Source organism: Filicampus tigris, chromosome 7, assembly GCF_054856515.1.
Source record: "Filicampus tigris isolate MCC_2025a chromosome 7, RoL_Ftig_1.0, whole genome shotgun sequence".
In the NCBI taxonomy this organism is placed as follows: domain Eukaryota; kingdom Metazoa; phylum Chordata; class Actinopteri; order Syngnathiformes; family Syngnathidae; genus Filicampus; species Filicampus tigris.
The window spans coordinates 24,785,961-24,810,512 of NC_141223.1; the positions used below are offsets into that span (position 1 = coordinate 24,785,961).

Below are 24,552 nucleotides of genomic sequence, written 5' to 3' on the forward strand. Positions count from 1 at the left end.
GGGGGGAAATCTCTTATTGGCGGGTTATCCACGCTTATTCAAGAATTTTTTGTGGTTAGAAAAAATTGCTCCTCGTAATCCGGTTTCCTTCTGCATTCCCCCAAAATATTGTGTATCAACCCAAAAAAAACTTTTGCATTTATTATGACAGTGTATTATGCACAGATTTTTGCTATTCACGGAATGGACTGGTCCCGATCTCCCGTGAATAGCTGGGGTCCACTGCACTGGCACTCCGGCTCTGTGGCTGGCCACACTGATGCTGTAGTAGTGGTTAATGCTGGGTGATATCACCGACACACAGGAGGAGTTTACGCCTGTCCGCCTGCTTTCCCTGGTCTGCTCCATGGCTGCCTAGAACACACAACCAAAAACAAGTCATTTCTCGGCTGCGTTTTATATTAACAATAAGAAAATTAAGATACATTTTTCAGGAAGTGAATTTCTATAGGTTGGCAGCTGTGTGAATGTGATACGGTCCAAAATTTCGGTGCAACTAACTTTAGCACAGGTGCCATGAAAAAAAAAAGTTGCAAACAATACAAATAGCTAAGGCCTCTCCTTTATACGCCCGCATACGTGCAGTCGTCAACGGGCACATAGCATCACGTGGCTGACGCATTGTGCCACACAGCACCTCTGCGACCCGTCTACAACGCATGCCGCACACACGAAAGAAATTGTTGCTGCGCATAGAATGCCGCCTGCATCATCTCTTGTGATTGGCCCGTTGAGTCACATCCTGTAATGACGTAGTACTCAGCTTTCCCCGGCTAGATTCCTCTATACCAGGGGTGCCCACACTTTTTTAGCCTGAGAGCTACTTATGACCAAGTCAAAATGATCTTAAACACATTATTTATAAATATATTGAGAATTATTTTTACATGTACCGTATATGCCGGTGTACCTAGCATGACTGCATCAACCTATATAGCACAATACAACAACAAAAATGTTTTGTAATTACCTTACTCTGATGACTTGCACCGAATGTAATCAGGGACGCATAGTCCGGACAGTAGCTGCTGATAGCCAGCTTCAAGCAGATTTGCAGCAACAACAATCCGCCCATTCGCTCCATCCGGGGTGTATAAAACAATTCAACTTTGTTGCACACTATGCTAATGCTAACAATATTGTTGGCCGCCGAGCGAACAGGATGCCGTGTGGCTGTGTGTGACTTAGTATGTCCGATGCCGATTGGCTGCCGCGAGGCGAAATGGCAAAAAGGTTAACTGGTTTTATACGAGCCGAATGGAGCGAATGGGCAGATTTCCGGTGCTTGGCTCCGCGTCCCACCACTCCAAACACATCATTCGCGCCGCCCCGCACGCAACTGCGCCCGCCTGCGCGTACTACATTGACTCAAATTCAAACGCGCCGCCAGAAACGCTCCCAACGCAGTTGGTGTGAACGTAGAATGAACGTAGCAATACAGTATTGAGGATGGATGATAGGCTGACGATCTACCCACAATGCCTTTGCGATCGACCAGTCGATAATGGGCACTCCTGCTCTATCCAAAAGGCCTCTTTAACTGTCACGCCGGAAGAGAGGATACGCAGCATGCAGCTCGATGCTGCTGCTACAAAGCAAGCTAGCTTGGCGGTGGCGTAGGTGCTGTGTGCCAGTGTTAAGAAGCCTACACACACACGTACCACCTACGCTGCCACCTTCTTGATCGATATCGCATTACAATGAAACGCATCGTCTAGTCATCTAAGTTCCTTGACCTGGCTGACAGCCATGTAGGACCTGATGCTAGTGCTGTTGTGCCATGCACAGTACGATAGGAACAGAAATGACAAGGAATATGCGAACAATGACCATGTGGATGTCTAACTTTGATTTGATATGAAATTAGTATCTATTCACCTGAAGAGAGATGACAACCAGCCCCAGTTGACAGTTGACATTCAGTGATATCCATTAGTAAAAGCTGTTGCAATCAGTGGACACTGAAATGCACAAACAGTTATACATCAGTTTGACAGATACAAACAAACTAGAAATCACTCAATGACTGACCTGTCCTATTGACACTTGGCCTCATTCCCCACCACATTTTTATATTTGATATATAATAGCCTACTGTATAGGCCTATGCATTTTTTTTTAGAAAGTTAATTACTTTTTTTTTTAAACTCTACAGGATCAAGGTACACCTGAAAAGTCTGCATTGCCAGGAGAGATGTGACGATGATGCAAAAGTAGACACTCACAGCAATAGTGTGGCTAAAGCCAGAAACAGGCTGAGGGCTTGTAGCACTGCTATAGTCGCTGACAACAGAGTCCTGACTGGTACCATAGAGGTCAGTGACATGACCGGGGCTGTTAGTACCAGGGAAGGGTCCAGGCCTCGTTACATCTGTTAAGAAAGAGTCACCAGGGAATTACTAAGATGAACAAAAAGAAACCAAATCCGAAATACATCTTCAACACATGCATGAGCCAGGCTATTTCTCCAAACAATGTGAGACTAGCTGCAGAAAGCCAGCCAGTGAATTGTCCCCTGATCCTAAGCAAGACCAACAAGATTGTTATTGACTGCAGGAGAGGCTTACCTAACTCTGTGATGAAGAAGGCTCAGCGGTATTTTTTACTTCCTGCACAGCCAGGGTCCCTAATGCAAGAGGTCCGTCCATCGCTACGCACATCTCTGTTTTACGACTCGATGACCACAGATTCAAAAAAACATGAACGGAAAGTATAGCCGGGAAGGGGCTGAATATCATCTGAAGAGTTTGCCCTGCAATAGACCATGTCAATTTTTATATTTGAATCTTATTTACATATAAAGAAACTGGAATCGGCCAGTCTGTATTGTGTTTGAAATGAGAGGTTCAAGTAAGGGCAGCGTCTGCATAAGCATCCCATCGCTGGTCTTTGAAAATAAGAGTGAATAAGAAAATAAGAAGGTACTTTCTTCAATTTAGTAAGTCATAGTAAGTTTAGCTTGCCATTTTGTGTTCTTAATTCAGAGTAGTCAAAAATGAGCATTTCAAATCAAATCAAAGTGTGATGATTTTTATTCACTGGCTTTCATCACCAAGGGGAACCTTTTGCTATCATCACTACCAGGCAGTTTATGCAAGGCAGAAATTGCACAGGGGGTTTGGTCACAACATCATCAACACCCACCAGTAAAATGTCTCTCAACAACTGTTTAAGACGTGTATAGTGTACACGTCATCTTAATAACTCCTAGTGCGCTTTCTTGTGATTCTTAATTATCTTTTCTAAAGTGTTTGGAGTATTGCACCCATGGAGTCAGTTGCTGACAGGCAGGAAATTAAACAGGGTGCCTTTTGGTAGTATGTGACTGAAGGGTGAAGTCACATTTGCAAAGACCCACATTACAAGGCGGTAAAAGAGGAAATACGAACTCTCATAATCGAATTACAGCAGTCATTATGTGTCCATAATTTCGGACCTATTAAATGTGTCCGGGTTCGATTTTAAAATCTGCCATTGGCATGTATTCATCTATTTCACTGTGGCTTGAGATCTGTTTAAGTTCTGTTGCTTGTATGGTCTGATTGTAAAATCATCAAATTTTGAGTTATGTTCATCACCTGGCCATTTCCATGACATGTCATTGTATTAGCACCACAGGGTGGTTGTGATGTCACTCAGTTTAAATGTCAGTCTTTGTTATGGCTGGGCAGTTCAGCGCCAAAGTCCCATCATAATATGTTTTGGATGACCGGCGAAACATGGTATACATTCTATATCAGGGATGGACAACTTGAATGCTGGAGAGGGCCACAATTTTTCATCAGTGCCACTCGAGGGCCACATAGGACCACACACTTCCTAACCAAAAACAGCACAAAACTGCTAAACAAGAATTCAACATTAAGTACAAGAACTACTTTTGTAAATTTTCAACTCATTCAAAACTTATGTTGTATTATTTGTCTTGCCTATCATTCCAAATCCACCCAAAAATTAGTAGGCCAACTCATGTTGTAGTATAGGGCAGTATAAAACCCCGAGTAAATTCAACTACCGTAATCCCTGCATATTTGCAGTTCTGCCCCCGCCGAATTCCATACTCACAGTTTTATTTATTTATTTTTAACCATAATATTTTTTTTTTCAGAGTTGGGATTTTTCACATTTTTCCCGGGATTTTTACCCCTTATTTCCCCTCATTTTACATGGAAAGCGTTTTTTTGAAGAATGTTTTGGGTTTGTAAGAACAATATATAATTTTAATATATAATATATAATAAATTTTTCATTAATGTACACTCAGCACACTCAGGTTGACGAATGACTTGTAAAAATTTAAAATAAACAGACTAAGCAAAGTCGGAAGCCCATGTATTTAATCCGTCTTTTGTCTGCAGTCCGTCTTGAGTCTATTTTTTTGTGGCAAAGCTTTGATGGCCGCGGTGAACACTGCGAGGAACAATAGTGAGTTATTGTTGCTTGGGGGGCAGATTTGAGTGAGGGACCAGGTTGTGAACAGGCTTCCACGGCTCAGAGTCACAAGCCGTATTTACACAGAGCCATGTATTCGATTAGAAAGGATCCGAATAACCGATCAGAATGAAAATGCTCCATGTAAACACCCCAATCGGAAAAATGCCCAATCCGGAAGGATTCACTAGGGGTGGTATATTCCTTTTGCCAATCCGAACAAGCGTCATGTAAACAGTTCAATCGGAATAGTCAGGATGGGTCCGGTCTGCGCATGCTCTGTCTTGACGTAAATGCATAGTGACGTCGTTGTATATGCACTTTAAAATGGCAGTGTCTTACCAGAGCTTGTCTGCGACGTGAGAGCTTGTTTTAAAGTAACTGTAACTGGGGCTATTGAAGTTTGCGGTGGGAATCGCTGACGGAAGCCCGTTTAAAAATCAGACCGGACCGGCCTATAGGCGGGTACTTTTTTTTTTACCCCCTGACAAAAAAGGCAAATGACGGACGACAGAAGGGTATCCACGCCGCAGACAGATGACGAATAACAGACGCTAGTCACGATACCAAAATTTTGACTTTGATACTATACCTGCATAAAGTACCTCGATACCAAAAATCTAAAATCAGCAAAAGCAGTAAAATTATAACTGACAAAAGAACTTAATTAATTCAAATTAGGATATGCTTGATAAGAAAATAACATTTTAAACATTGTTAAACACATATGAACATTTGTACGTATGAAGGAGAGTGGGATAAATATATTACGGTACACTGTTTCTTTCTACACTTGATTACATTTTAAAGACTACATGTAAATTAAACGTGAAGAAAACTAGTTTCCATTTATTTATACATCACTAGTAGAAAATGTGCACAGGGGTTTATAGAGCCATTAGTGTGACATCTACTGTCATGCAGTATTGAGCAGTTTATGATCATTTTCATGGCCAGATATGCAGCTGTATAGCCTCTATGCTTATTAATTCTGATTTTAAGAATGACATTTTTTTTTTAAATAATGAGATCAATGCCTGCATTCATATGTTTTTATAAGCATAATGTATACATGTTACTGTATGTACAACTTATTCAGTATAAGTCATTACATTACATGCCATATTCTTGAACTATTTGACTGCATTTCATGTCATCCATTGTCGATATTGACAATACATTTGCACCGTTACGGTCAAGCAAATATGTTCATTTAATTGATAATGACTTAACGTAATCTTGTTTGTGTGTTTGCGTGTGTGTCTAATCTTCTCTAATCCGCTCCCAGATAGTCGAATACCTCGTCAAATTCTGAACAAAATAATTCACACTCTACTTATGTTTGAGGGAAGTGTTAGAAATGTATCAGAACCTGTTGTGTTTTAAACTGGTAGTATAACTCTGGATGCCGGTCAGCGAGGTGCTTGGCCAGATTGGACGTGTTCCCACCTCGTGCCACGATAGTTTTAAAACAAGCCTTACACACGGGCTTTGTCATGTGGGTCAGCTTGCCATGGCTGTCGGCCATGTCAGCAAAACAGTTCCATATAAAACACTTCGCTTGCTTTTCAACGAGGAACGGAGGGGCAGCCAACGCTTCAATGCTTGAGGCCATCGTCCTCACACGCAGGAGGAGACGTACCACTTAAAGCGGAAGTCAACCCAAACATATTTTTTTCAAGAATATGTTCCCAGCAGGCCCACTAGTTGAAACATTACATTCTGATTAATTTTGAATTTGTGGAATATAAATTAAGCAGAAAAATTGACTCTTTTTTTAGCCATCACTGGGGGCAGCCATTTTGTCTTCTGTCGACTGAAAATCACATCACAACTGCTCACAACAACCAATCACGGCTCAGATTCAGAAAACAGGTAAGTGCATTTTGTTGCTTAATTTATATTCCACAAACTCAAAATTAATCAGAAAGCCGTGTTTCAACTAGTGGGCCTGCTGGGAACGTATTCTTGAAAAAAGATGTTTGGGTTGACTTCCGCTTTAAAGTGACACTTGGTTGAGCTTAACATTGGCACTTATATAATAGGTTTGCATGTAAAAATGACATTAGTACTAAAATGCCCACCTCAAAAGACTCTATAGTGATTTAAGGTCTTTTTTTGTGATTAGGTTTACTACAAATTTCCCCACCCCAAAAAGGGGCTTATGTTATGTTTTCGGTCTCAGCGGTCTACGTCACGCGAGGAAGGCATGCTTGGTAATATTGCTCGCTTTGTCAGTTCTGTTGTCTAAAACAGTGACCGACGCCACCAAAATGCAAATGCACATTACTACTCTTGTCCACTTCAACCTGTGAAAATATAAAAGTGTTCTGCACAATAGTTTGGATTTATTGACATAAAACGTGATCTCATCAAGGTGATCATCTCCACAAAATCAAAAATACCATGGCGATTGCTCTTCCACTTTCACAAGCTGAAGCGGATAAGAGCATGAATGTGCATGCGAACCCCGACTGGTTATATTTCGGACATTTAGCGACGCTAAACTCGTGTCTCAGGAGGGAGAGAGACGGCGGCGTGCAGCAGCAGCAGGCAGATTGGAGCCCCCTGCTTCCCTCCCCGGCTAAAGGTAGGATTGGGATGGCTAATAGTAGCAACTAGCTTCAGGCCGTTAAAACAAAAGGCGTTAGCACAACAACATTAGCTCCTTACTGTCCGCCCAGCGTGTGGAGGTGAAGATGAGCCTCTGTCTTCATGTCGCCTCGCAAGCAGTCGCGTGCGGTGTCCCTGCTTGTTTGCTTGCAGCCGCGACCTGCCTGAGTGAAGCGGCGTGAGAGTGACGAAAGCCCTCATCGAACAGCGAACAAAAAGTGTCGGCGAGGCTGACTGCACAGACGAGTGTGGCCGCATTGGAACGTGCCATTCCGGCTGTGAGCTTCCAAATTGGACGGCACGTTCTAAGTCGAAAAACTGGGTCCAATCCTCATCCAAATAAATGTGCACGTCCACTCATTCCCACTTCAGTCTCTGTAAATATCCTGACTGGTGTTTAATGCCTCGCCCGTTCTAACCGTGATCAGCAAAGAAGCAATGTTTTTTTTGTTTTTTTTTTTCTAAGCAAAGAGGCCGTCTGCGCTCGTCCAGCCTAAATCTATGTAGCTCTGCTGACTTCCACATTTCCTCATTCTCATATAAATCAGCCACGGCGAGGTTAATCCTTTTGATATGCTGAAGTGGGCATTAGTAAAGATGTCCACATACATTTTGGTGCCAATTGATCACCGTTTTTGGACGTTATAAGCAATAAAAGTACAATAATTTCCAATAGAGAGTTTGTAATCGGTTCCTCGCGTGACTCCGGCCGAACATGGATAGAACGCTAGGGGGCGTGGCCATTCTCCTCATTAACAAGGGGCGTTATTCATGGATACTTATTTACTAATTTCTCCAAAATGAATGGATAAAAGAGAAAATGGCAACTCTTTTTATTTTCCTGATCAAAAAATATATAAAATGAACTTGTTAGTGAATACATGGCCATGTATTCCCCCACCGTCCCTTTAAGGCGCTCCCACATGTCGATGGACAGGCTTCCATTAGTGTATGTATAATGGCCTTTAAGATAGAGTTGGTGAGCTCCGTGTGCTTTTTTTTTTTTTTTTTTTAATACTGGTGTTAAAAAAAATGGTATCGAGCCATTTTTGATGCTTAAAAATCACGGTACAGTATTAGTAATGGTATCCCGTGCAACACTAATGGACGCTCAATTTTTTGTAAAATGCCCATCTCTGTATATATGTGTGTCTTTTTGTTGACTTTTGCATTGTTTTAATTGGATTTAGTTTTGTTTCCCGTTTTCCCTTGTTCAAGTCTTCCCAGTCTGCTCGCTATGGCTTGGTCTGCACTTGTTTTCGTCAGCCCTTCTCCGTGTGTCTACACCTTCCTCCAGCCGTTTTTTTCATTGTCTCGTCAGTCTGTTTGTATTTAATTCACTGTTTTCTTTCAGTCAGTTGGATTCATTGCCCAATGTCACATCCTGTATCACCTTCATGGTGTCTGTCATCTCTGATGGTGAGTGTTTCCAATCCCTTGTGTTTCTTTGTTACTTTTGCACTTTGCCCACTTAGTAATCAAAATCCTGCTACCCTGTACCTTTGTTTGGCCTTTTGTAAAAAGATGTTTTTGTTTTTTGTTTGTTTTCCATTTACCTTGTTCCCCTGACTTGCCTCTCCTGCTTCCCTGCACTAGGGTTCACCTTTACCTCCACACCACCCAGTACAAAACCCTGATAGGGGCATTTATAATTTGTTAATATCATCATTAGCTCTTCAAACAGCAAATTTGTGACCGTCCATTAGCCGTACATTTTCTTTGGTACAACCACATGCTTGTTTTTTATTGCACAAACTTGTAACTAGTTCAAACCTTTCAACCATTTTCCTGTATGTATCCACAAACAGTGACATTTGTCTTTAACACCCTGAACTGGCTGGCAATCAGTTCAGCCTCTTGCACAAAGTCAGCTAGGATAAGTTCCAGCACACCTGCGGCCCAAGTGTGGTTACAGAGAGTGGATAGATGTATAGACAATATTAGAAATTTTGTTAATTATTTTTCAACTGGCTGACAAATGGTCAAAATGGGAATGGATCTCAAATTGTGTTTACAAAGCCCAACCCTGCTTATCTTCTGACTGATTTTTAAATAATGTCTGTGGGTGTGTGTGGGGGGGGGGGGGTCAAGGTTGGGAGTAGAGCAGAAAGTGGGAAAAGTGTACACACTCACTACAATATTTTAAAGGCAACTCTTGCAGCTTATACTGATATTGAAGAGACTCTCATCCTATAACACATGGCTAAAATATATTGACTATATGGTCAAAATGTTATCTCCAGCCCTATGGGATTGTGCAGCAGCAGTAATGCTGGTTGATTGTGCAATGTGTGGCTACAAAGATTTGTGCAAAATCTTCAAACCTCTTCATAAGGGTGGCTATGGACCCTGTACACAGTTATCATTCCAATTCCCAATTCTGTTCTGGATTTGATTCAAGATCTGTTCATCCTCAGTAGACCCTTAGGCAGTTAAAATGGAAGTCTGAGCTGTCCCAAGTGAACAGAAATGGAGACGGGACAGACCACAACATCAGAATTGACATTTAGCAGGCATAAAACAATTTTTGGCACGTTAATAACCTATAGACACAGTTCCGCTGACATTCATTTTCTGCATGATCATGGTGCAAGAAAGAAACATTCTCAAATACATACCAATCTATTGTTGGTGAAATTCAAAATTTACATATTTGGTGTGATCTGGGCACAGATGTGACACGTTTCCTTCTTCACTTGACAAACTTGAACGGACTCAATTTCCTGCATCCCCAACCTTTAACAGATTGTCTTTTGTAATGTCATCAAAAAGCTAATTAGATTGATTAGATGAAGCCAGATGTAGAGGGAATGTAGTTTATCCCCTTGAAACGGCCATCACTTTTAGCCAACAGTGCGAATGAGAAATGATGTACTATAGACCCAATAATAAAACAAAAGGTGGCAAATGAACACCTCTCCAAAGGGAGTGCATGCAGCATATTATAGGCAAATGTCCATTACATTCACAGACTCGTGCTTCACCACTTTAACCACTATCCTTGGAAAAAATACGTGGGAGGAGAGGACACGTGAATTTACACACCTAGGCTTTTAAAAGGGTCCGGGCTGTGAAGGTGGTGCTGAAGGGCAGAGGGAGAATTGCAGGCAGAGCTGGCATGCTCATTAGGTAGCATCTGAGCCGCCGTCTGTGGCCCGAGGGAGCTATAGTCAGCAACGGAGTAGTGTGCTCCATCCCTCATGTCAGCGCTGGTTCCAGCCAAAGAGCACAACCCATAATCAGGGAGCCCTGGGAGATGGGAGAAGGGAACATTTTTTCAGTTTGCTGTCTTTGCATGTTGCTGTTGTGATCCCCAGCCAAGACTATCAATCCCATGGATTGATCTTATTCTGTCACGCTACAATTTGACTACGTAGCGTATCAATCAAAGGTATCATTTACACCCGACATCTTTGAAACATTCTCAGACTAATAAACTAAGCTGGTTTTGCTATGCAAATCACATTGAAAACTAGATAACACAAACACGTACCGCTCGGACTAAGCACTAGTGCATAAAAACTATTACGATGGCATTGTCTTATTTATAGCACCCCGAAGATTCAATCAACACTCTTTTGTGGTGGATCAAAATTATTGTAGATCCTCAACAGAAGCATAATGAGGAACAATGATTAAGAAATCAAGCAATCATTTGTGTCAGGCTTTGCTCATAAATCAATGAAGATGAGCAGATGATGCCTCCTCCATTTTAGATGTGACACTGACAGGGTGAGACGCTCGAGATGATGGACCAGAGGAGTAGTTCAGTCTTATAACCGTTTGTCTTTGTTTAAAGTACGGATGGAAATCCCTGCTGTAGAATTATTTGTGCTTTTAGCTCCTTATACTTATTCATAATCATCCCATTGTCATCATTGCATATTTCAATAGTTTGGGTAATAACACAAACAAAGCAAAGTGAGTATTTAATTATCATTTTTTTTGTAGAAGCACATTCAAACTTTTTAAAATTGGTAACAAGGGCAGACTGAGTAAAGGAATATCAAGAATCCAAAGGCCGAGGCATCACAAAACATTAAATCATGCTGCCAACTAATGAAATTAACACCAAATAAAATGTTACCAAGATAATCATTAGCGGTGTCAAAATAGTGCATTGATTGCATTCAATTAACTACAGTCACAGTTAAAGCGTTATATTTTTTAATGGTGTTAATCTAATTTTTAATCTCTAATTTTACTGTTTCATGATGATGAGATCCATTTTGATGCATGGGGCTTGTGTCAGTGTAAAAAACAATGGTCAGTGTCGCACCCTGAAGTGGACACTGATTGGCTGTCATTGTGTTGGGCATAACCTGATGGGCTCCTATTGTAGGTGGGAGGGCAAGTTCAGGAGCAGAAAGAAGACAACGGAGGAGAAAATGGAGGAGCATGTGAGTTGTTGGTCCGATGAATGGTAAATTTAAAAAAACGCCCTGACCGCACTATTGATATGATTTCTTTGTAAGAAGGACTTTGTTTCCCTAAGAAGCAATTCAAGCCCGCCACTTAAATACAAAGTAGCCAGCCGCAACTAAAGCCACAGCTAATGATAGCAACGAAGACGCAAATGTAGCGAGCCATTGCAAAGCTGTTCGCCAAACTAAACTCGAGAACAGCCCGCGTATGAGCAAGTCTGCGACCGACAGGCTGATGAATGTTCTTGCAAAGGGAATAGCGATGAACTGCAGGCCAATCAACATAGTTGAAGACAAAGCATTAATTGAGGTGGTTCTAACAGCTACCAATGACCCATCATACAAACTACAATGCAGGACTCCGGTAATGACTAAAATCAACATGATATATGACGGTGAAAAGAAAAGCAAACAACGTTTTGGTGGGGGATTCTGAAAAATGTATTGCTATAAACGCATATCGCTGGACCTCAACTCGCAACCACGGCTATTTAGATAAATGTGCCAAACAGTTCCTCAATGTGGCAAATGACTGGGTAATTGAAAAAAAGATATCCACCATAAATACAGATACATGCATACAGACAATGGAGGATTTGGGGCTTTCCTCAACAATTTTAAGTGAGATTAAAAATAGATTAATTAGATCAATTAATTACAAATCATAAACAATTAATCCCTCAATTGTTTTAATCTCTTGACAGCCCTAATATATATATATATATATATATATATATATATATATATATATATATATATATATATATATATATATATATATATATATATGGGTGACATATTAGAATTCATCAATGAATACAACCACAATAGCAAATGTGTTAGTGTTTCCATGCAGATTTCAATCAACACTACCAACATTGAAAAGATTGGAGATGCAGAGGTTATTGTATATAGTCTGTATTATTTGTATGTAAAACTAAAGGGGTCTGATGATGAAACAAGAGATAATGCATGGCGTGCGTGCCAGGCCATGCAGAATACAGAGCATTTACCTGCCCCTGTGCTCTGCCCGTATGCCATGTAGCTGCCACTTCTTCCACGGGTCGCCCTACCTGAGCTACATGTTGCTGCTACTGCTGCTGTCACTGATCCATACGCTGTTGCTGGAAAGCCTGGGAAGATATGAATGCGACATCCGTCAGTCATCTATTCAGAGCTGGGCATTTTACTCAAATTTGAGTGTTTGAAATAGTACCCATCTATAGGCTGCGGTCCGCCTCTAATTTTAAATGGCTGACCGTCGGCGAGTCAGACTAAACTTTCACTAGCGTTTTGCAAGCAGGAGTAAAACAACTGAGCTTTGTTAAGGTTCATCTTAGATGCATAACTGCGTGCATTATTCCATGTGAAATTATGTACCAAATTCTCTCTTTACCCCTCTCCGAGCCATCACCTGATCATGGCAGAGGGGCTTGTGTTTATCACTGAACCAAGGAGCTAAGTTGTCTGGGGCTCTATGCGCCTGGCAAGGTCATCCATGGAAAACAGCTCTTAGGTAAGCTACAAGAAAAAGTATGGCTCAATGACCCCTTATGATGTGAAAAATAATTGGACCTCGTTTTCCCTCGCCAGGAGGCGGTCACCGGGGCCACCCTCTGGAGCTGCCCTGGGAGTAGTGCTCGATGGTGAGCGACTGGTGGCTGGGCATTGACTGAAAAGGCAACATGGTAACATGGGCTCACCAACTGTGGGAGGGGCCAAAGGGGTTGGGTGCAGTACTAGCTCGGAGACATCCGAGCACGGGGACCCGGGCTACAGAAGCTGGCTCTAGCCACCTCCGCCTTTGGGTAGGGGGGACGGGTCCTGACTGTTGATGTGCCTAGGCACCAAACAGCAGTTCAGAGTACCCACCACTTTTGGACTCCTTGGATGGGGTACTGGAGAGTTGGAGTTGACCATTGATTGGATGTACACCTCCATTAAGCCATTACAACACACATTCACACACACACAGCTCTGACCCTTCTAAACATTTTTTACACTTAATAGATGTAATTTTTAAAATGCAAAATGAAGAATAACTACTTAGGTGCTGATTATGAGCTGCATTAATAAATTCATGGCAGCGGAGCTGGCGCTGCACCCCGGCTGTGGAGGAGGAGGATGTAACAATTGCTAATAACTATGTTCAAGTTTTATTTTTTTATCTTAAAAAGGCTTACCGTAATGTACAATCCTGATGGGTTCATGAACCTTTTAAATCCTTGTTTTTGTGCAAAGTCAAAGTCATTTTCCATGACTACGGTGGTCTTCCTCATTGTCGTCTTCCTTCTTTATTATACAAAAAAGAAGACAAAGAAGAAGAAGAAGCACTTCCGCTGGAAGTAGTCTTGGCAACTAACTTTCACTTTGCACAACAAGGAGTATTTAAAATGCAGATTAAGAAAACAGGATCGCACATTTTGGCTACATGGTCACGCGGGATTCTAGTTAAGGTACGCTGTTTTAAGATAAAAAGAAAAAACTTTAACATAGTTATTAGCCGATGTTTCATCCTCCTCCTTGGCTGCCGGGATGCAGATCGTACTCCACTCACATTAATTTACGAACACAGCAGTTGTTTATTTTCCTTCTACTGTCTGCAATAGGCACATGTTTAGGGTCACTTGGCATAACCGGACGGCATATTCCAATAACCTTTTGAGTTTCCTCACAGTCTGAGTGAAGCAGTGCAATCTGATCATATTTCTGAACGCACCCACGATGAGGAAACAGAGATTTGGGGGGCGGCGAGCTCTGGTATATTCAGAAATACGCTCCGAGGGCGAACTGCTTCACTCTGACCGTGAGGAAACTCAGAGCGTTGTGCCGTTCGGTTATTCGGAGTGCGCCAAAAATGGGACACCAGTGTGCGTTTTAGGTGCTCCAACTGTGGACACGGTGTGCCAGTGAGCCCGGCAGTCTGGATGGTAACAGTTCATGCATGAACTGTTGATTGGTTTACGACATAGGATGAGTTCGGAAATTAATGAGAGGGGAGCGTGCCGTGCCTCTCACACTCACACTCTCAGAGAAGCGAATTTTCGAATGGGACAGAAACTTTATTTGAAACATTACTTTTACTAACATGTTTTAAGAATACAGCAAAACATTCACACTTTTCTCTTTTCATATAATACCTGATAATCCTGGGAAACACGGTAATCACTTTGGGGGACTTTCACTCCACACCTTGCAATACAGTTCCAAATATGTATTTGTTTGTTTGTTTTTACAGGTGAAAAAGGTAGAATACACTCAACGTAATTCATTAAAGTTTTTGCATCTTGACATTGGAGCATTGTTAAATTGCCTCAGCAGATTAGTGGATTGTAATGAGCAAGGTCCAGTGCTTTGTGGGGCCCCTGTGAGATGCTGAGCATCCAGGAAAATGTTACGCAGCATTAAATCCATGTCATTGACTCCCTTGTTGGTGAAAGGATAAAGTCAATGTCCCGAATTTAGATGAAAGGGGATTTTCTTTGCCATGGTACTTATCTCCTCTTTAAAAGGTTTTTCGGATCAGAGACTGACACAAAGGTCAAACAAGACTTGAATATTTTCGCAGAATTTGTTTAACAGTGCTTTAGTCAGACTACAATTCATACTGTATTTTCCATGCTGTTTTAGTAAATCTTGCCAAGTGAATATGTGTGTGCCTAAGGATGAGCATTTGAAGAAATGTACTTGCTCCACAATCAAAAAAACGAATGAGTAATAAATCATCCTATTCAATAAATTCACCTGACAGCCGTGGTCTGCTTGCCAAATGAAAATTATCTACAACCATCAGCACTGACAACCGCACTCATGGTGACAGAAATCCCTTCCACTTTCTCCAACATATAAAAGTTGAACAGTAAACCAGAACAATGCATAATTAGAATACTAAAGCCTTGTTCACACAGCAGGCTAATTGGCCCAATTTTAGCCCCAAATCTCCCATCCCGACAATCGTAGGTCGGGGCTGACTCTCGTAATGGCTCCAAAGATAATTTTAGCAGGTAATCTTGCTGTGTGTGGTGTGCTCGGACGGATCGCCGCCGCTCGGAAGGACGTCCGACGTCAAATCGGGGATATTTAACATGTTGTATTGTTTTGGCCCGATTTCACACTGTGTGTGGTGTGCCCTGCGGACAAACGTGCACGTAAACGGTTGACAATTATGTGCAGCCGATCAGAAAGGAAGCCCGGTGGGAATCCAAAATGAAAACAGTCATGGCACAACAGAGCCCAATGTCTTTTGTTTTTGTGTCACCTTTTTCCCCTAAAAATAATTCACAAAGTAGTGCTACCGTCAAGGCTACGTATCAAATTAAACACTATGAATTTTTATGATCTGGTTGAGTTTAAATTAGCGCAAATAATGTACAAAATACACAATAACATGTGCTACAATAATCAGAAGCTCTTCGAAATTAGAGAAAGATGCTATGATTTATGAGGCACAAGTCTCTACAAAAAATCCAAAACAAGAACAAACATTAAAGTGAAAGTCAACCCAAACATTTTTTTTTCAGAATATGTTCTGTGAGGCCCACTAGTTGGGACAAGGCATTCTGATTAATATTGCGTTTGTGGAATATGAGTTAAGCAGCAAAATCCACCCGCTTTTACCCATCTCAGGGGGTAACCATTTTGTCACTTCAGTCGACAGAAGATGATATCATGCTCACCGCTCAGATAATGACCAATCATAGCTCAGTTTCAGAAAACAGGTGAGCTGTGATTGGTCGTTACCTGAGCCCTGTGCATTTGTGATGTCATTTTCAGTCCACAGAAGTGACAAAATGGCCGCCCCCAGAGATGGCTAAAAACGCGTGGATTAACTCTTATTCCAATCGAATCCAATTACAATATCGCAATATATATCAGAATTTGTTGTTTCAAGTAGTAGGCCTGCATTGAACGTATTCTTGAAAAAAGGATGTTTGGGTTGACTTCCTCTTTCAGCAAACGTGTGTTTCTGTAAGAGGAGTAAATTTGATTTTGAAACTGACCTGAAAATGTGTGAATCACTTGCTGTGTTCAAAAACAGGTTCAAAAGTAAAGTAGAAAAAGAGTTTATAAATTTGCAAAAAGTCAGTTAATTGCCCAAATATCATATTTTTTATAATGTGTTAAATGGAGTGTAATGTAATGAAATATTATTTGTGAGAATGTGAGTATAACGATACACAAATGTGCTAGAGTGTGTGTTTAAGTACTGCATGTATGTAATCATATGCACGTAAAAGTGTAGGTGCAGTTGCATACATGAGTAGGTTACATATTGACTTTTTCCCTTTTCTTTTCTTGAGACATGCTACATTAAAGACCGATTACTGTATTACTTAGAAACAAGTCAAAAGTCAAAAAAGAACAAGGGGTAGGACTAGATACGTTTTTACTTCCTCCTACTCCCTTTTGAACACGTAAACCAGTCCAGCTCCGGTCCTCAAGTGCCGCTTTCCTGCCTGTTTTCCAGTTCTCCTTGCTGCAACACAACTGATTTTAATGATCAGCTCATTAACAAGCTCCAAAGAAGCTTGATAACAATCATGATCTTTTAAATCAGGTGTGGTGCAGCAGGGATAGATAGAAAACAGGCAGGACACCGGCCCTTGAGGACCGAGTTGAACACCCCTGATGTAAACTGTGTTTAATGATGAGCAGTTATGTCTTCTCTTCTCTTCTCACAGCCTGTGATGTCTTGACTGCAGCAGTGAGCAGGCTACAAACACAGCACCCAAATGCCCTGGTACTCATCTCTGGTGACTTCAATCATGCCTCCCCTTCCTCCTCTCTGCCTTCATTCACACAGTATGTCACCTGCCACACCAGAGACAATAAAACACTGGACCTTTTCTATGCCAACACCAAGGAGGCATACACATCACTGCCCCTCCCCCCGCTGGGCAAAGCTGATCACAACCTGGTGGCTCTCCAGTCTGTGTACAAACCTCTGGTCCGCAGGCAGCCAGCTGTGACCCGCACGGTTCAGAGATGGTCTGGAGAGGCCGAGGAGGCCTTAAAGGACTGCTTCAGCACAACTGTGTGGGAAGTTTTCAGCGATGCTCACGGGGAAGACATTAGTAGTCTAACGGACACTGTTACAGACTATATAAATTTCTGCATGGAGAACACCATACCCACCAGGACAGTAAGGTGTTTCTCCAACAACAAACCCTGGATCACACCAGACATAAAAGCTCTCCTGAAGGAGAAGAGGAGGGCTTTTGCGTCAGGCAACATAGAGGAACGGAGGACTGTGCAGCGCCAGCTGAGGAGGAGGATCAGAGAGGGGAAAAGGTCCTACAGGAAGAGGATGGAGGAGCAGCTGCTGCAGAATAACGCCAGGGGAGTCTGGAGGGGCCTGAAGACCATCTCAGGCCACGGACAACCCAAGACCCGGACTGGGGGGGACCTGCAGTGGGCAAATGAGCTAAATCTCTTTTTCAATAGGTTCGATCAGATGCCTGCCTCCACTCGGTCTCTCCTGCTGCAGTCTCCACCTACTCCTCCTGCTGGGCGTGTCACCCCCTCCCCTCTTTTCTCCACAGTCTCCAGCTCCCAGCTACACCAGATAGCCACCACTCCTTCCTGTCCAGCCTTGGCCTTCACAACATCTCAGGTGAGGAACCAGCTGAAGAAGATGAAGGCGAGGAAGGCAGCGGGTCCAGATGGCATCAGCCCCCAGCTCCTCAAATCCTGCGCAGACCAGCTGTGTGGAATTGTCCAGCACATGTTCAACCTGAGCCTGAAGCTGGGCAGGGTCCCCCAGCTATGGAAAACATCCTGCCTGGTCCCGGTGCCAAAGACCCCCCACCCGAAGGAGCTCAACAGCTTCAGACCGGTGGCGCTGACGTCTCACCTGATGAAGACCCTGGAGAGACTGGTCCTTGTCCACCTGCGCCCCCTGGTGAGCTCCTCAATGGACCCACTCCAGTTCGCATACCAGCCTGGCATCAGTGTGGATGATGCCATCATCTACCTCCTCCACACTTCACTCTCCCACCTGGAGAAGGCGGGGAGCACTGTGAGGATCATGTTCTTTGATTTCTCCAGTGCTTTCAACACCATCCAGCCCACCCTACTGGGAGACAAGCTGGAGCGGGCGGGGGTGGCGCACCACCTCACCACATGGATCCAGGACTACCTCACAAACCGGCCACAGTATGTGAGGACACAGGACTGTGTGTCTGACGTGCTCCTCTGCAGCACGGGGGCCCCACAGGGAACTGTCTTGGCTCCCTTCCTGTTCACCCTCTACACCTCGGACTTCAACTACAACACCCCTACCTGTCACCTGCAGAAGTTCTCTGACGACTCTGCGATTGTCGGCCTCATCACAGGCGGAGATGATCGGGAGTACAGAGAACTTACTCAGGGTTTTGTGGACTGGTGCCAGCAGAACCGCCTCCTGATCAATGCGGGGAAATCCAAAGAAATGGTGGTGGATTTCGGTAGGCGCCAGCACTCTTCACCTGCACCAGTGAATATCCGGGGAACAGATGTTGAGAGAGTCTCAACTTACAAGTACCTGGGTGTTCATCTGAACAATAAACTGGACTGGTGCGACAACACAGACGCCCTCTATAGGAAGAGTCAGAGCAGACTCTTCCTACTCAGGAGACTGAGGTCTTTTGGGGTTCAGGGGACACTCCTCAGGAACTTTTATGACTCGGTGGTTGCATCGGTCATCTTCCAGGGAGTGGTCACCTGGGCAGGCGGCGTCTCGGCCCGGGACAAGAAGCGGCTGGACAAACTGGTCAAGAGGGCCGGCTCTGTCCTGGGCTGCTCCCTGGACTCTGTGGACTCGGTGGGGGACAGGAGGATGTTGGCCAAGCTGTCATCAATGCTGGGCAACCCGGACCACCCCCTCCAGGGCACCCTAACAGCACTCCACAGCACCTTCAGTGACAGACTGTTACACCCTCGCTGTGCAAAGGAGAGATTCCGCCGTTCCTTCTTGCCTGCTGCTGTCAGACTCTTTAACAAGAACATTGTGTAGTCTCTACAAACTGGCGGTCATTAGTGCAATTGTGCAGTCCTGCACCTGAGCTCATATCGTGCAATACCCAATATTCCCCACTACTGTAATACCGTGCAATACTCAACATTCCCCACTACTGTTAGTCTAGTTTTATTTTTATCCAATGCTGTTCCTTACATTTCACTACAGCACTGCAGCACTGTCACTTAGAGTATTTTTTCCTCTGTACTATGTACAGGCCGAAATGAGTGTTCCTCATATTTTTTATGTAGATGTAGGTTGGTGTGTATACACATGTGTATATACACATGTTACTGCGTATATCTACATAGGTTTGATTCTAAATGTTTGCCGTCAATGTTATACATTAATGGCCACATTATGCCGCCGCCCCTGTGTGACCTAAATCTTTGCTACTGTAACAATGAAAATTTCCCCACTGTGGGATCAATAAAGGCATTCTTATTCTTATTCTTATTCTTATTCTAAATGTTTTTTCTCACTTCATACTTGATTGTTTTCTGTTATCTGTTTATATGTTAAACAAACAAACAAACAAATATAATTTTCTCCTCCTGGTGTTTAGATTTCCTTTTAGTGACAGAGGCATACACTAGTGAGTCCGCTGCATTATCCAAACTCTGTCTGTCTTGCTTTAATTCCCTGAGGATATTGGGCAGAGGAGTAGGATTAGCAATGCTTGCTCCTTTCAACAATTTTGAACAAAGCTTTTTTGAACTGGGTCACTCTTATGCTCTGTTGTATGTGATGGTATACAGACCACCTTACTAGAAGAAATACTTCACTAGTGACCTCTCTGAGCACAGAGGTTATTAATGCTCTAATCGATGGAGACTTCCATATTGATGTGTGACATCCAGACTCTGACAAAGGAATTTCTATATCTTATTGACCCTTTTAATCTTCTTACTTTTTAACATTTAAATCGTAGCGACTGTGTTTTCTGACCGTGCTTTTGACTTTATTTCTCAACCGAGCACTCCTGCTTGCCGATGTGGAATGAATGAGCTACTTACTGCCGCTTCGGCGGCCATGAGTGTCGCTCAGAAAGAACCAGAGAGCACTTAGGCTACGTTCATCCAATCTTTTTATATACTCGCTCAAATTACAAAAACAAATTTGACTTCTAATGTGAACGGAATGCGTCCATGAGGTGACGCGCATGCTCACTAAACACGTTGTGTGGAGCAGCGTTTACGGAAGAAAATACTGCCCCACATGTTGGGAATTTCTCATATTTGGATTTGCAGCTTGACAGGTCTCACTCCTCTGTGTACTACAGGAGTCTTCAATCCTGCTCCCCGAGGGCTGGTGTCCTGCCTGTTTTCCATCTCTCCCTGCTACAGATATTCACCAAAGGTCTGCAGAAGCTGGATAACGATCCTGATCCTTTGAATCAGGTGTGTGTTACAGCAGGGACAGATGGAAACCAGGCAGGACACCGGCCCTCGAGGAACAGGATTGAAGATCCCTGGCGTACATGCACCAAAAATCTCAAGGAGGAGAAGAGGGGATTGACAGAGGTGCGCGGTTGGAGGAGGGACAAATGTTGGCAAGTATTAGACTATTATCCCTTGTTCATGTCATTTCCAGGAGACTGCAACTAAAGACAACCACACGCATTGACTCGTGTCAAAAATCAACCCTCTCCGTTTCTCAATTATTACTATTGCCACATATGTCCACTTGATGGTCTATGATTCAAGTGGGATTAAATTAAGGTCCAATATGGTCAACACTGCTACTCGTCATAACTTTGCCGACGCAAACACGATCATGACAAGTCCATCCGAATCGCTTTCTCCACTCGCCCCTACAACCTTTCAAGCACTGTGCCTAACTGGTAACGTGCAAATATGTTTAAAGTGTTTATATATTGCTTATGTATTACATAGAATACAAAAACTGTGTAGAACTACGTTAACGTTTTTATTTTCTTCATGTGGCCAAATACATTTGAGAAAATAGCAACCTAATTACTACATACCTGCGAAACAGGTGGTTGGTTTGGTGTAGTAACCCTGAGCCAGTGTAATTAAATCATTTTGGTATCGAATACCGCCCAAAATAGAAAAGACACTCAGCTAAATATGTACATCTTCAAACTAAAATAATCAAGGTATGACAGAAACAGAGGATTAACAATTTGATTTAATGTCCTGCGTCATGTATGGTCCTGCTGGTATTTACCACTGTAGTCGCACTGGATACTGTCATGATCCGTTTTCACCATTACTATATTGCACCGCAGTTCCTGCTTCTCCCCTTCCTTCTCTGCGCTCCTCCATCTTTGCAGTGCTGGAGTGTGGCATGAGGTGGGGCTGAACTCTGGAGTGGCGACTCACCCACTCACCTGAACCACATCAGGCGGATTAGATGCTAGACTATTTAACCAGCTTCTTGCCGTGCTCCTTTGCCAGAGGATTCCTTTACTTCCACGCTGTGTCTCGCCACTTGCTGTCAAGTCCCTCCAACCACACGTTCCAGCCCCTAGGGTGGACAACTCCTTGTGATCTAGTTACTTCTTTTTATTGTTACATGTATTTCCCTGAGCAAGGTGATTTTTAGTTGCTACTTTGTATTCCTGAGCATACATTAGTTTTCTTTATTTTTGAGCCCAGTGATTTTGTATTGTTACTTTGTGCCCAAATAAATGTTTGCCTTTTGGATTCTTGATCTCTGCCTCCTGGGTCCTGGCCTTTTGAATTGCCTCATGGCACGTAACAGAATCATCTGGTCAAAACACAAAATGGACCAAGCAGAGACGGAGTGTCTCAAGCTTGTGCTTTCAGCGCAAGGAACATTGGTCAGCCAACATGAGACCACCTTGCATCAAGTGTTGGACCACCTGCAGCAACTCTCCACCAACGTGGCCCGGATGAGTGAACAGCTGGCAGCCTTCTACAATCAGCTCCCTCCAATGTGGCTCCTCAGGTCCTCACGTCCTCCCAGCACGCTGCCGTTCCTCTCGCCTCCCCAACATCATCTCCCCGAGACCCATTCATTCCAATCCTGGCTAGGTATTTGGGGGACTTGGGTACATGCGCACAATTCTTGTTACAATGTACATTAGTGTTTAACCAGCAGCCTAGCACTTATGCTACCACCCAGTCTAAAATAGCCTTCACCATGAATTTATTATCAGGACAGGCAGCCACTAGGGGCTTAGCCATTACAGAGCAAGAATCCGAGTTGTTGACAGACTACAAAGAGTTCACTGAAGAAATTAAGTGTATTTTCGAACATCCAGTGCAGGGTAAGGACGCAGTCGGACAATTGTTAGACCTACATCAGGGCAGTCGGACGGTTTCACAATACGCTGTTAATTTCCAAACTTTAGCAAGTGGGTGGGGGGACTCTGCGCTGCAGGCAATTTTTTAAAAGGGGTTGGCTGGGAGGTTAAAGATGAGACAGCAGTGAGGGAAAAGTGTGGCTTGCTCAATGAACTGATAAAATTAGCCACGCGCATAGACAACAGGCTTAGGGAGAGACGGAAGGAGAAGACATACCGAGCTCGCCACGGCCCAGCTTCCTCATCGCTCAGCATGGCTAGCGCGGGCAACTTCATCTTCTCTACAGCTATCAATGCTCCCGAGCCTCAACCCAGCGCGACCTCCCCTGTGGAACCCATGCAGTTGGCGAGGGCTCAACTCACCTCTGCTGAACAACAAGGGCGCATGAAGAATCAACTCTGCCTCTACTGTGGTCAGGGAGGCTACTTCGTTGCCAGCTGTTCCGAACTGCCAAAAGACGGGGCTCACCAGTAGGATGGGGAGGCATTGGTGAGCCGAATCTCTTCCCTTTCCTCCTCCCAAACACGCGTACCAGGTATGATTCACGAATCACAACGTGCATTGCCTGCTGATTGACTCAGGGGCCGATGACAATTTCATAGACACTTACTATGTTTTAAATAACCTCTCACTGATTCTGCTATCTTCGCTGACCCTGCTATCTTCGCCGAAGAGGGTAGTAGCAGTAGATGGAAGCGTTCAAAAAGAGGTAGTAACACACCGTAACCACCAAGAAATAGTTGAGTTTTATGTAATAGCTTCCACACTCACGCCTGTGATTTTAGGGATACCCTGGTTAAGTTGCACAATCCTCACATAGACTGGTTCGCAGGTAGTATTCGAGACTAGAATAACCATTGCCACTCCCACTGTCTAAAGTCGGCAGTACCTGTCAGAGTCCCCATTCACACCTGCACCTCAGAGGTCGTTGATTTCAGCAACGTCCCCAGCGACTACCATGACCTAAAGGCGTTTTTTAGTAATGACTCAGCGCGTTCCCTCCCACTGCACTGGCCCTATGACTGCGGTATAGACTTGCTTCCAGGGGCTCTGCTCTCGACCCACAAACTATACAACCTGACCAAACCAGAACGCGAAGCAATGGAGAAATACATTAATGAATCACTAGCTGCCGAGCTCAAAAGCCCTTCCTCATTTCCAGTAGGCGTGGGGTTTTTCTTTGTAGAGAAGACAGACGAAACCCTGCAGCCCTGCGTTGACTACACAGGCCTAAATTCTATCACAGTAAGGAACAAGTACCCTCTGCCACTTCTTGACTCAGCATTCAACCCTCTTCATGACGCAACTGTATTCTCCAAATTGGACATGCGTAACGCCAATCACCTGGTGAGAATCTGTGAAGGTGATGAATGGAAAACTGCCTTCAATACCCATTTAGGCCACTTCAAGTACCTGGTCATGCCTTTTGGGCTCACAAATGATCCGGCAGTCTTCCAATCTTTGGTGAATGATGTACTGAGAGACTTGCTAAACAAGACGGTATTTATATACCTAGAGGACATCCTTGTGTTTTCTCGCTCACAGAAGGAGCATGTGGACCATGTGAGGGACGTTCTCAGGAGGCTGCTGGAAAATAAATTGTTTGTTAAGGCCAAGAAATGTGAGTTTAACATTTCCACTGTTAAATTCTTGGGCTCTGTAGTGGAAAAACGGCACCTGGGGCCGATCGCCCTATAATCGAAACAGTCAGAGGATGGCCAGTTCCCATCAGCCGTAAGTAGCTACAGCGTTTTCAAGGGTTCGCCAATTTCTACCGGCGATTCATTCAGGAATG

The 24,552-nt window shown here is 43.5% G+C and overlaps 1 protein-coding gene across 2 annotated transcripts in view; it reads right to left on the reverse strand.

The window, feature by feature from the left end:
• Nucleotides 1–217: 217 nt before the first annotated feature.
• Nucleotides 218–24,552, reverse strand: part of LOC147145354 (RNA-binding protein Musashi homolog 2-like) — a 160,644-nt gene continuing 136,309 nt past the window's right edge. For both annotated transcript variants that reach the window (XM_086036066.1, XM_086036065.1), the window contains 5 exons: nt 12,482–12,601; nt 10,090–10,293; nt 2,226–2,371; nt 1,879–1,961; nt 218–354 (listed from right to left, as the gene is read on the reverse strand). In XM_086036066.1, the coding sequence (XP_085892192.1) occupies nt 1,920–1,961; nt 2,226–2,371; nt 10,090–10,293; nt 12,482–12,601 (512 nt within the window). In that variant the 3' untranslated portion in view covers nt 218–354; nt 1,879–1,919. The remainder of the gene's footprint in view (nt 355–1,878; nt 1,962–2,225; nt 2,372–10,089; nt 10,294–12,481; nt 12,602–24,552) is intronic.